The sequence below is a fragment of the Triticum aestivum genome, chromosome 3A (assembly GCF_018294505.1).
Source record: "Triticum aestivum cultivar Chinese Spring chromosome 3A, IWGSC CS RefSeq v2.1, whole genome shotgun sequence".
Lineage (NCBI taxonomy): Eukaryota > Viridiplantae > Streptophyta > Magnoliopsida > Poales > Poaceae > Triticum > Triticum aestivum.
In genome coordinates this window covers 23045110-23057144 of record NC_057800.1, presented here as the reverse complement: position 1 = coordinate 23057144, position 12035 = coordinate 23045110, and the positions used below count along the sequence as shown (strand labels likewise).

Sequence of the window (12035 nt, the reverse complement as noted above, 5' to 3'; positions counted from 1 at the left end):
TAAAAATTACATACCATCGGAGGAGATGTCCTATCCTACACTACTCATCATCGGAGGAGATGTCCACAATCTCTCTGTCGGGCTCTGGGTAGATGGCCGCCTACCGCAACTCTGGCTCATCGCTGGACTCAGTAGACGTGAAGATTTTGTCGACCTCCGCCCTCTGTTGGCGGAGGAAGCGCCGGTTGGCCTTCATCGCGGCCTTCAACTTGATGGGCTCTAGGATGGCGGCTTGCTGCACCATCTCCTTCGTTTGGGTGACCTTGAACTCTGTCAGGGCTTCCTCCATGGCGAAGCCCGCAGCTGGCTCCATCTCCTCCTCCGGCCCGCCCCCTCCATGGGTAGGGGTCCTGCTTCGCCTTCGGCTGCTGCTTCGCTTCCTCCTCCTTCTCCGGTTCCAAGGAGTCCGAAGGCAGGCCGACTGCGATTCGGGCTTCGTGCGTAGCCCGAATCTCCTCGAGCAGCTGAAGGCCCGCTCTTGCATTAGCATAGAGTAGGTGGTCACCTCCTGTTGGGCCATGGCTCTCGACGGACGGCGAGCGGAGAGGGAGGGAAGCGGATCTGGCTCGGGCTTGCGATGCAGAGATGGAGGGAAGTGGTCAAGTGGATGTGGCTAGGGCTGGAAGTCGTCGTCCGGCATAAATAGCCGGACTTTGGCCCTCTGGCGGCTAGCCGGAGCGGCGCCACGCGACATTCACACCCCTTGAAGGAGACGCCCCGTCAGAAAGTTTGTATTCCGAGTGATTTCGTATGGGACCCCAACATAAGTCCGACATGGCAGACGCACCCGGGACTCCTTCATATCTCCCAAGATTCGGGCTAGGTATTAGGGGCGCCCGCCAGCCCAGGTGTTTGAGCCCGGTTTGAGACGTCCAGGTATATAATTTTTTTGACCGGTCCATCCACTCTGGCATTTGGACTTGGTTTGAAACGCCTGACTGTAGATGCTCTATCAATATTTGTAGGAAATGAAAACCTAATGATATCTGTATGCGCATGGCTCCATTGGTCCATTGGTTCCTCATTGAGGTGCCCCTGCATGCGCGTCTATTGTTTGTTTAACGTGAAGAGACGAACGCATCAACACATGTTCCATAGGTAATTGCACGCTTGTACTTGTCGACAAGGACATGTTATGCGCTCGCCTGTAAGAAAATCATTCCGGCCGCTCGTATGTCAATTATGTTTTCAAGACAGACCGATCTCCTCACTATTTATATGCCTGTGCGCTTCACGACCGCTGCACCCGAAGCAAAGGGAAAGAGAAGGAAGAATAGTGTGTGCATCGGCCATGGAGAGCTCCTCCTCGTCTCTGTTGTTGCCGAGTTCGTATGCCGGCAACAACAAGAGGGCCAGGGATGCCGGCCTTGAGGCGGAGGCGGAGGCCGCCAAGAGGATGCGGCCGGAGGACCTGCTGGACCTGCTCGACGACGACACCGACGCCGCGGCGGCCGGCGACCTGGCCTCCGTCATGCGGAGCCTTGAGGAGGAGATATGCGCCGACGACCTGACGCCGCCGCAGCCAGAGCTAGGGTTCCTGCTCGAGGCCTCGGACGACGAGCTTGGCCTGCCGCCGGCCGCCGGGGCGTCCTCCTCGTCGGACGACGCTGGGGGCTGGGAACCAGAGGAGCCCGCCCGCGTGTTCGGGGAGCAGATATGGAGCTTCGAGGACGAGATTGAGGGCGCCTACGCCTTCGGCGGCGTTGCCTACTCGCCGGAGGCCGCCGTGCCGGCTGCTGCGGCCGCAGCCGAGTGGGGCGACGACGGCTTCGACGCCTGCCTGTTTGGCTTCGGCGACGAGTCCTTCGGGCCGTCCGATCTCGCCGTGCTTCGCCAGGAGACCATGCCCTCCGTTTGATCAGTCATTAGTGAATGGATTAGCCTTTTCTTTTTTACCTTTGGCTAACATTAGCTTTACCCTTTTTTAACCTTTGGGGATGTAAAGTTTCTAGATGCAAGATGAAAACCTGTGGAGAAGAAACCTGGAAAATGTGTTGCTTCGAATGAATCATGTAGAGAGAAAAAAAATCATCCGAAGAAAAAAAATTTCTCTCAATGTTCCAGAAAAAATAGCTTCATATTTATGTTGTTCTTGGAATTTTTCTTTTTATATGAAACGAAAAAAATTAAATAAATCCGCTAAAGTGTCTTTTACTTTGTCGATGAAAATTATGTTAGTATTATGAAAGCGAGTGTACGAGCCAAAAGCAGATGCGGATTTGTGGCCGTTGATGAAAATGTTCAAAATGATAGGGTGCCTGCACGTTGGACGTTGACCTAACCTAATGACATGACAAACCTAAATAGTACTGTAATAGTGAGAAAAAAAGAAAGATAAAAGCATGTGTGATTCAACTGCCCACTCACACGGATTGGGAAATCACAATCTTCTAGTGTTCCTCATGTTCACTTTATTTAAGAAAAGATAGGCCAATAATTCTCCAGCGTATATTCTAGAAGAGGAGAAAAGATACTTGGATGTGAGTTGGATGGAACGGATAATTTCTACACGTATAAAACAAGAGCATTTGCCAAGATGCATGGAATTTTGTCTACACGTATCCGCCAGTATAATACAGGCAATCTGGAAGTTGTAACAACTACCATCTCATTCATATTCATATTTGCCGTCCTCATAAAGTAATGCAAACACATCGGAGTTGTCACGAAAGTCTTGTGGAAACATGTTGTGTCAATGTGTCTGGGGACATATTTTCTCTTCCTAAATAAAAAACGCATATAAAACTGATTGAACTAGTTTTTCTTTTTCTTTTTTGAACAATGATTGAATTAGTTTCCTAGTACGAAAAATATCGAGCCAGCCAGCCAAGAGATTATGAATCGTATTTCTCGGCGAAGCTAAGCTGTTGCTTGACGGCTAACTTTGTCAATGGCACTTGAAAAATGAATTTGCACGACAGCGCGAGATTGACCGTTCATATTTTTTTCTTTCTAGATTCGAGCACTGGGCATGACGTGGTGGCTGTCCTCTCCCTAGCTTGGATCTCTTTCGGGGTTGTCCTTTCCCACGGCAGGTCACCGTCTACTCGTGCAATACTGTCGACGATGTTTGCCACAACCGGGTGTACACTGAAGATTGAAGATCTGTGAACTGGGTGTCACCTTGTTGGTTAGTATAGCACGAAGCTGTCTAGCTTACCCAGATTCGAGTCATCGAGTAACCTGTGGTTCTTAGAATTTCTCATATGAATTCAAAATATTATATTGGGGGGTGGGGATCTCACGAGTTGAAAGTACGGTATTCCTTGAGCAGGGAAGTTTGGGCGGCTGGGATTAGAAATTTGCCCTATCGGGCTCGATCACTGTGGGTAATAGCATTTATAGTTGGACTTGGCAAATTCGGTCTCTCAAACACTTGTGGACGCGACCGGATGCGTCCATATGGACAGTGATCGACCACGCCTTAAAATTGCTACTCCATATTTAAGTCTCTTGTATTTTAACCCTAGATCCAGACAAAGCATGCAAAAATTCTATTTATTTACTACCCTAACTAATCTTCGTCATCGGAGATATCTACGACGTTGATGCCGGGTGGACGGGTGCGTAGGAGGGCTCTGGCTCCTCCTCCTTGTCCCCATACATGTAGGCGAACATCTCCTCCTCCTCCATCTCCTGCCGACAATGGCATCTAGCCTCCGCAGCCGACTCCAAGCAGAGGGAGTCGAGGATGGCTTGCTGCTCCGTCTACAGATCCTCGTCCCCAGCGTTCCCCACATCCTCCCCCGACTCCTCCTCGTATGTTTCCAATTAATCTGAAGATAGCCCCACGGTGATCCGGACTTGCGCCTTGCCTAGATCTGCTCAAGGAACTGTAGCTAGCGCTCCGAAGTTAGAAATGGATAGCTCCTCATTCAACATCGTGAGGGCATGTCTACTAGTTGTGGCAGACGGGGAGTGGAATGTGGCGGCGACAGCGAACGGGAGGAGGAAAATGTGGAGGGTAGCGTTAAGTTCTGGCGGTAGGCTTAAATAGCCGGCCTAGGTACATGTGGCCCGTCGGAGCCGCGCCACGCGCGGCGACATCGATCCGACTGAGGAGAAGAGCTTCAAACCGCCGGGTTCCGGACTGTTTTCGTCTGGGACTCTAGCGCCAGTCCGACCTGACAGACGCGACCAGGCGCCCCATGTCCATCCCATATTTTGGCTCGACCTGACAGGTGCGATCAGCCTGGGCATTTAAGACCTGTTTAAGGCAATCGTCTAGTTCACATTTTCGTGACCAGTCAATGACCAAGCCATCCACCCAAATTTATAGGACGGATTTGAAGCATCTGGCTGTAGATATTCTAAAATACAAAAGCCTGCAATCAAAGCAGCCACGCAACGATGCGGAAGGAGAACCCTCCAGTGCAGTAGCGTCTGAGGGATGGGCAAAAATCCGTATGAGAAACGGAAGTCAGATCTAGCGCTGCGGAATAAATTAGGCCGGCGAACTTTGTGTGTGAGCCACGATTTCGTTCCCGGTGAAAGAAGGGAAAGAGGCAGGCGGGTGGCGACGTGCGAATGATCAAAGCGGCAGCAGCATGATTCTACCACGGGACTGACCCGGTGACGCGGCGCATGTGGATGTCGCCGGTCTTTGCTGGCCGCCGCAGCGTGCCGCCGATGCCGATCCGGTCCACGGCGTTGCCTTCCCCTGGCGATGCACCAAAGGTCGGGCGGCGCCAACCGAGCCGAGAGAACCACGTCAATGGTCGCCCCGCCCGCCTTTTCTCACTCCCTGGGAACACAGCGGACACATATCCTTTTTCTTTTCTTCACATACAGAGAAAGAAGAGAGCGATCGTACGCTCGGCTGATTCCGTTTAATTTTCTTTGTCAAGTGGTCTCAGTTCGTCTAACTTGCGAGTGATGCCGCTGGTGCTCATCATGCATGATGCCATAATCATTCCGCTTGCAACGACAACTCGAGAGGAGGAGGCCGTCACATGCCGGGTGTATCATTTTTTTTCTTTGACCGATCTGTCCGTCCGGGTGTTTGAACTCAGTTTGAAGCGTCCGATTGTAGATGCTCTAATAATATTTGTAAAAATAGAAAATCTAACAATATATATATGCGCATGGCTCCATTGGTCCATTGATTCCTCATTGAGGTGCCCCTGCATGCGTGTGTATTCTCTGTTTAACGTGAAGAGACGAACGCATCAACACATGTTCCGTAGGTAATTGCGCACCTGTACTTGTCGACAAGGACACGTTATGCGCTCGCATGTAAGAAGACCTGAAATCTTAAAAATGCACGCGCGTTTGTTGGAGAGAACGAGCGGCCGCTTTGTCACTCGCATGCATACATGCATGTATTGTCTGCTAGTGCATGTGACTACTAGCATTAAATGCGGTCAGACTTGTCACATGTGACGAAAAACAGATTCACGTCTATTTATTTCGGATTTTTCAAATTTTTAAAAAGTTATATCTTTCAAACCATGCGTCGGAATTTGGATCCGTTTTCACGGTTGGATTTCTCGTGACGAGATCTTTGAAACTAGATCCCACATGGGTATGTTTCGACGAAATTTTTTCGATGCCAACTTTCATGCTATATGGTGCAACTAGTCTACTGTCCCGACCAACTACCTAGTAGTCGTTGTGCAACCCTCCTCCCTACTCGTGGATGCGTAGTTTTTCACTATTGCCACACCCTACCCCCACCTCCCCTGCAAGGGATATGTGCAACTTAGTCTATTGTTCAAGCCAACTGCCTATTAGTCAATGTGCAACTCCCTACGCTCTCTAATTGTGGACTTGTATTTTCAGTTGGCGGGACCAACAAACAAAGTTGCACATAGTCTGCTAGGTAGTTGGCCAGGGGCAATATACGAAGTTGCACATCTCACAGGCAGGGACAGTTGAATGGTAAAAAGTTACATATAAACAGAGTACTAAAGTTGCAAAGCTCACTAGGGGGTGGTTTGGGCCGTGTGCTAGTAGGAAAACTACACATCCATGGGGTACGAGAGAAAGTTGCAAATCACAGTTAGACAGTTGGCCGTGGCAGTATACGGAGTTGCACATCCACTGTTAGGTTGTTGGCCGATGCAGCAAATAGTGAAGCACATCCACGGGCAGGAAAAAGTTGCGGATCAACTACTATGCAGTTGGCCTGTGTAACAGACGAAGTTGCACATCTCATTGGAAGGAGTTAGTTTTGCACCATCATTGAAATCTGCATGTTTACGGTATTGGACAAAAGTTGCACATCCCTGTCAGGTAGTTGCACACCAACGGCTAGGCAGTTGCACAAAACAAGGAGAAAATTGCACAATTTTTTTTGTCAAAACATAGCCATGCGGGATTTAGTTTCGAAGAGCACGCCACGAGGGTTTCAAAAGTGAAAACGGATCTTAATTTCGATGCGCGGTTTGAAAGTTATGATTTTTTTAAAACTGAAAACACAAATTAAATACGTTCACATCTATTCACATGGATGTTTTACAATTATTTATCCTCTTCAAATATGTCCACACATGTTTACTTTTTCTAATATGAGTCAGGAAGACAAAAACTTACCTTTTTCGGCTGGCCACCATGGAGTGCTAGTGGGTAGCCGGCCGCCAGTTAGAGGCGTCCGTAACAAAATCATTCCGGCCGCTCGTATGTCAATTATGTCTGTGAAGCCAGACCGATCTCTCACTATTTAGGGCATCTCCAGCCGTTGGCCCCCCAGGAGGGGCAACAAATCGCCCCATGGGGGCGTACCGGCGCTAAACCGTGCACTGGGGGCATGATGCCCCCAGTCGCGGTCCCTCACGGGTTTTTAAAATGTTCAAATTCGGCGCAAACACAACGCAAACACGGGCGAGTTCGTTCAAATTTAAACATATTTTACAAAAAAAAAGAAAAAACTACCGCGGGCTACTCCCGCCGTCTCCCTCGCCGCCCGCCCACGCGGTTCTACATGCCGAGGAGGCTGTAGAACCGCGTGTAGTCACCGCCGCCGTCGTCGTCGTCGCCCCCGCCTACGCCTCCGCCGTCCCTGCTGCATCCCTCCCCCGGTTGGCGCGACGGGTTGGACGGTCTGGGGGCGTCGTCGTTGTCGCTATCGAGGACGACGATACCGTCCTCGTCCTCGCGCCCACGTTTGCGGGCGGCCATCTCCTCCAGGGCCCGGCGCTGCCGGACCATCTCCTCGAACAGGTAGTCGTTGCGCGACCACCGCATGGCGTCCTCGTCGGAGAAGCCGCGCCGGGCTATCTCCTCGTACTCCAAGGGGAGGCTGGACTCCACCTTGGGCTCGACGAGGGCGCCGGAGCTGCGGGTACGCGCGCTGACAGGCGTGTCCTGGGGCTCCGGCTTGACGGGGCGGAGGTGGAGGCAGGAAGAGCCGCCGGACGAGGAGGAGGACACCCCGGTCTCCATGCGCCTCGGCCTCCAGGAGCTTCCCCGGCGGCGTGAGAAGGACGGGGGAGCGGGGTACTCGAGGCACGGCGTGTTGCGCCCTCGATGTACTCGAGGACAGACTCCAACGTGCGCCCGGGCACGCCCCACCACCGACGCCGGCCGGCGGCGTTGAACCTGTCGGAGGGCACGATGCCGTTGGTGGCCTCGAGCTGCTCGTCGTGCCGGCGGCGGAAGTACGGCTCCCGGATTGGGCTGTCGGGGACGTACCGGGGCCCCTCCCTCGCCGCATGCGGCAGGGACGAGCGGATGCGTGCGATCTCCGCACGCCGCGCCGCACCGATGGGTACCGGGGGCACCGGCACGCCGCCGGCGTTGATCCTCCACGCCCCGGGCACCCGCATGTCTGGCGGGACCGGATACTCGGCCTCGAAAAGGAGGCGAGCCTCGTCCTCATGCAGATGACGGCGTCCGAATCCGTTCGCCGCCGCGCCGTCGCCTGGGAAATGCTCGGCCATGCTTTCTCAACTGGTGACGGCGAGAGGAGGAAAGGGGAAGAAATGAGCGCGTCATCGGTGGATGATCGGGGTGAGTCTCTCCGGCGCGCTTGCAGTCGGCTTTTATAGGCGGAGACGCCGCGTGGTAGGCTTGGCCGGCGCGTTACGCGTGGCGTGATTGCGTGGCGGCCGAGGCACGCGTCGCCCAGCCTTCACTGCGCCGCCCGTGAGGCATCAATGGAGGCTGACCGGCGCGGCAGCTTTGCCATTGATTCGCCGCGGAAAACGAGGCGATGAGGACAACGAAGGGGCGAGAAGAGAGTAGAGTTGCTGACGCGGCGGACCCGCGGCTCTTCGTGCCAAAAACGATTCGCCCGGCGCCCGTGAGCAACCCTCAGCGCGCCGGGTTCGGGTTGGGTCCACCGGCGCCAATTTTGGCTCGAGCCGGCGAAAACTGGGCTTTTGAAAGCGCGACTGGACCGATTTTTTGACGCCGGTGGACGAAAAAACGCCCGAGGGGCAACTTCTTGAGGGCGCGACTGAAGATGCTCTTATATGCCTGGGCGCTCCACGACCGTTGCACCCGAAGCAAAGGGAAAGAGAAGCAAGCGTAGTCTGTGCATCGGCCATGGAGAGCTCCTCCTCGTCTCTGTTGCTGAGTTCGTACGCGGGCAGCAACAAGAGGGCCAGGGGTGCCGACCTTGAAGTTGTCTCGTCCGCTGAGGCGGAAGCCGCCAAGAGGATGAGGCCCGAGGACCTACTGGACCTGCTCGACGACGACACCAACGCCGCGGCGGCCGGCGACCTGGCGTCCGTCATGCGGAGCCTTGAGGAGGAGATATGCGCCGACGACCTGACGCCGCCTCAGCCAGAGCTAGGCTTCCTGCTCGAGGCCTCGGACGACGAGCTCGGCTTGCCGCCGGCGGCCGCGGCGTCCTCCTCGTCGGACGACGCCGAGGGCTGGGAGCCGGAGGTGACCGCCGGCGTGTTCGGGGAGCAGATATGGAGCTTCGAGGACGAGATTGAGGGCGCCTACGCCTTCGGCGGCGTTGCCTACTCGCCGGAGGCCGCCGCGGCGACCGCAGCGGCCGATGCTGAGTGGGGCGACGACGGCTTCGACGCCGGCCTGTTCGGCTTCGGCGACGAGTCCTTGGGGCCGTCCGATGTCGACGTGCTTCGCCAGGAGACCATGCCCGCCGTTTGATCAGTCATCAGTGAATGGATTAGCCTTTTCTTTTTTTACCATTGGCTAACTTTAGCTTTACCCTTTTTTTAACCTACGGGGATGTAAATATTCTAGATGCAAGAAGGAAGAAAAAACTGTGGGGAAGAAACCTGAAAAATGTGTTGCTTCGTATTAATGATGTAGAGAGAACAAATATCATCTGAAGGAAAAAAAAACCTCCCTGGATTCTAGAAGAAATTGTTTCATATTTATGTTCTTCTTGGAACAACTTCTTTTTTATGAAAGAAATAGGAAATAAACCCGCTAAAGTATCCCCTATTTTGGTAGAAATGTATGCTAGTAGTATAATATGAACGAGTGTAAGACTCAACAGCAGATGCGGAATTATGATCGTTGATGGAAATGTTCAAAATGATAAGGTGCCTGCACGATTGGAGGTTGACCTAACCTAATGACATGACAAACCTAAATACGTCGAGAAAAAAAGAAAGCTGATTGGATAATCAGAAGCTTCTAGTGTTCCTCATATTTCTTTACTTTTTAAAAACGATAAGCTGACAAATCTCCGGCGTTTATTCTTGAATGAATAAAATAAAAGATACTTGGATGTGAGTTGGATGGACCGGATAATTCTGGCGGGAACGGTTGATCTGCAAAACAAGAGCATCTGCCAAGATGCGTGGGAATTTTTCCTGCACGTATCTATACAACCCGTATAATACAATCGGTCTGCAAGGTGTAGCTATTATCATCTCAATCAACTAGAATTTTTTTAAATGAGATTGTTGGCCACTAGCACTTGGGGCATATTTTTATAAAAGAACCCCATCTGATAGAGATTGCGAAAATTCGCTCCCGACGGACGTTGAACCCCAGTGTGAGAAAAAAAACTGTCAACCCATTCATATTCAGATTTGCCGTCTCAATAAAGTAATGTAGACACATCGAATTTTTCACGAAACTCTCGTGGAAACATGTCGCGTCATAGTGTCTGGCACACAGTCTCTCTGTGCCAGATAAAAAAAACACATATAAGACTGATTGAACTACTCCTAATTCTAAAAAATATTTGGACAAGGAGACGAGAAATCAGGGGTCGTATTTCCCGCCGGAGCTAGCCGTTGCTGGACGGCTAATTTTGTCAATGGCACTTGGAAAATGAGTTTGCACGACAGCGCGAGGTAGACCCTTCATAAATTTCTCCTGTTTTTCTACATTCGAGCACTGGGCATGACGTGGTGGCTGTCCTCTCCCTCGCTCGGATCTCTTTCGGGGCTGTCCTCTCCCGCGATAGGTCACCGTCTAATCCTGCAATAATGTCGACGATCTCATATGACTAACACCGAAGATCTCATATGAGGAGTAAAAAACTCCCTCGCAAAAAAAGAGAGTAATAAACTGGTATTGAGGTCAGATTTTGCCCTGGAGGGCTGGTTCTCCGCACACAATGCCCGCCGCAGCGTGCCTTTGCCCCCGCCGAAGCGATGCACCAAAGGGCGCCGACCGGACCGGCGCAATGGCCGCCCCGCCCGCCTTTCCTCGCTCCCCCGGAACACTCACAGCGGACGCACATATCTTTTTCTTTTCGCTACTGTATTACACAGGAGAGTACCATCGTATCGTACGTTCGGCTGGCCGCGCCTTTGTTTTCTTTGGCAAGTGGCTAGTACTGTACATTCGACTTGGCTGCCGCTGGTGGTGACCACGCCCACGCACGATGATGCCATGCCATAATCATTCGGCTTCGTACCAGACACAGGCCCCGGCGAGCTCTGGTTAGCCACCCGGCTCGGTCGGTTCCCGTTCGGAACGGCCGGGCACGTACTACGATCTCGGTTGCTGGGAGGTGGTGGTGCAGGTGCAGCTGACTGGTACTGCTGCTCGTGCCGGCACGGCCTCATCTGTTGGGAAGGTGGTTGGATCGGATCGCTCCAGAGGTCGAGCCGTCACATGCCGTGCGGCCAGCCGACCGTGCCGGAGAATGCAAACGCAAGCAACACCGGGGAGCCAATAATGGCCGCCTACAGGGGCAGAAGATCTGAATCTGCATCGGTTTGCGCGCCAGATCTCGTCTCGAGAACCACTGGCGGCCCATCAGTGAGTGATTAGTTAATCCAAACTGGTTGCTCCACGAGTGGCGCATGCATGCAACCAGCAGCCAGCGGCCGATCTACGCAGGCCGTAGCACATGGGGTGTGCGGTGGTTCTCCGATCCGAGTTGAACCACCGATCAGTTTCGGGCAGGTCGGCAGCCCAGACGTGCCCACATGGGCCAAGCTTTGATGCGCTTGGCTTCATTTGTTGGATTCTGTCCGCTGTTTTAGCAGTCTGGATATCATTTTGCTCCGACGAGCTCGTAGGTGGGACGCATCAAGCTTGGCCCATGGTTCCACGCGCATATCATTTTGCCCTGATGATGACTTTGCTACTGTTGATATCTTGCGTGAGTTAGAAATCTCTAGAAATTTGTTGCATGACAAAAGTATTGATACTAATTCACAAAAAAATATCGTTAATGACGGGTTGGGTAATGATGTGCCCCTCTCTTTAACATGAGATGATGATAGTAGAGATATTGAGGAACCATTTATCCTGGTTCAATCTAAAGAAAAAAGAAAAATCAACGCAGGAAAACGGTGGTGGTTTTTATCTCCTAATAAGTCCACTAGACCTGTGACTAGAAGTCAACAGAAGAATGGGGTGGGTAGGGCTGCTATGGAACCTGGCAGACCTACCAGAGTGAGAGATAAACCCGAACGATATAAATGAAAGGTTTTTTTTTTTGGAATTGTAGGGGTGTGGGTAAAAAGGCATGTCCACCTGCCTCATTGACATGATTAATGCCAATGAATTAGACTTTATTGGACTTCAGGAAACTATGAAGAAGTCTTATAATCCTGCCTTTTTTAGACAAATTGACCCGAATCATAAATTTCATTGGGAATGGGATCCTTTTAGGGGGAAATCTGGTGGCATTCTTTGTGGCCTTA

At 52.1% G+C, this 12035-nt stretch overlaps 2 protein-coding genes across 2 annotated transcripts; both read left to right on the top strand.

Annotated features, from left to right (window-relative positions):
• Positions 1 to 1212: 1212 nt before the first annotated feature.
• Positions 1213 to 2072, top strand: LOC123057651 (uncharacterized). Its single transcript, XM_044480574.1, has one exon. The coding sequence runs from the start codon at positions 1292 to 1294 to the stop codon at positions 1856 to 1858; it is 567 nt and encodes a 188-aa protein (XP_044336509.1). The 5' UTR covers positions 1213 to 1291; the 3' UTR covers positions 1859 to 2072.
• Positions 2073 to 8433: 6361 nt separating this feature from the next.
• Positions 8434 to 9278, top strand: LOC123057650 (uncharacterized). The gene has a single exon (XM_044480573.1). The coding sequence runs from the start codon at positions 8488 to 8490 to the stop codon at positions 9061 to 9063; it is 576 nt and encodes a 191-aa protein (XP_044336508.1). The 5' UTR covers positions 8434 to 8487; the 3' UTR covers positions 9064 to 9278.
• The last annotated feature ends 2757 nt before the right edge of the window (positions 9279 to 12035 follow it).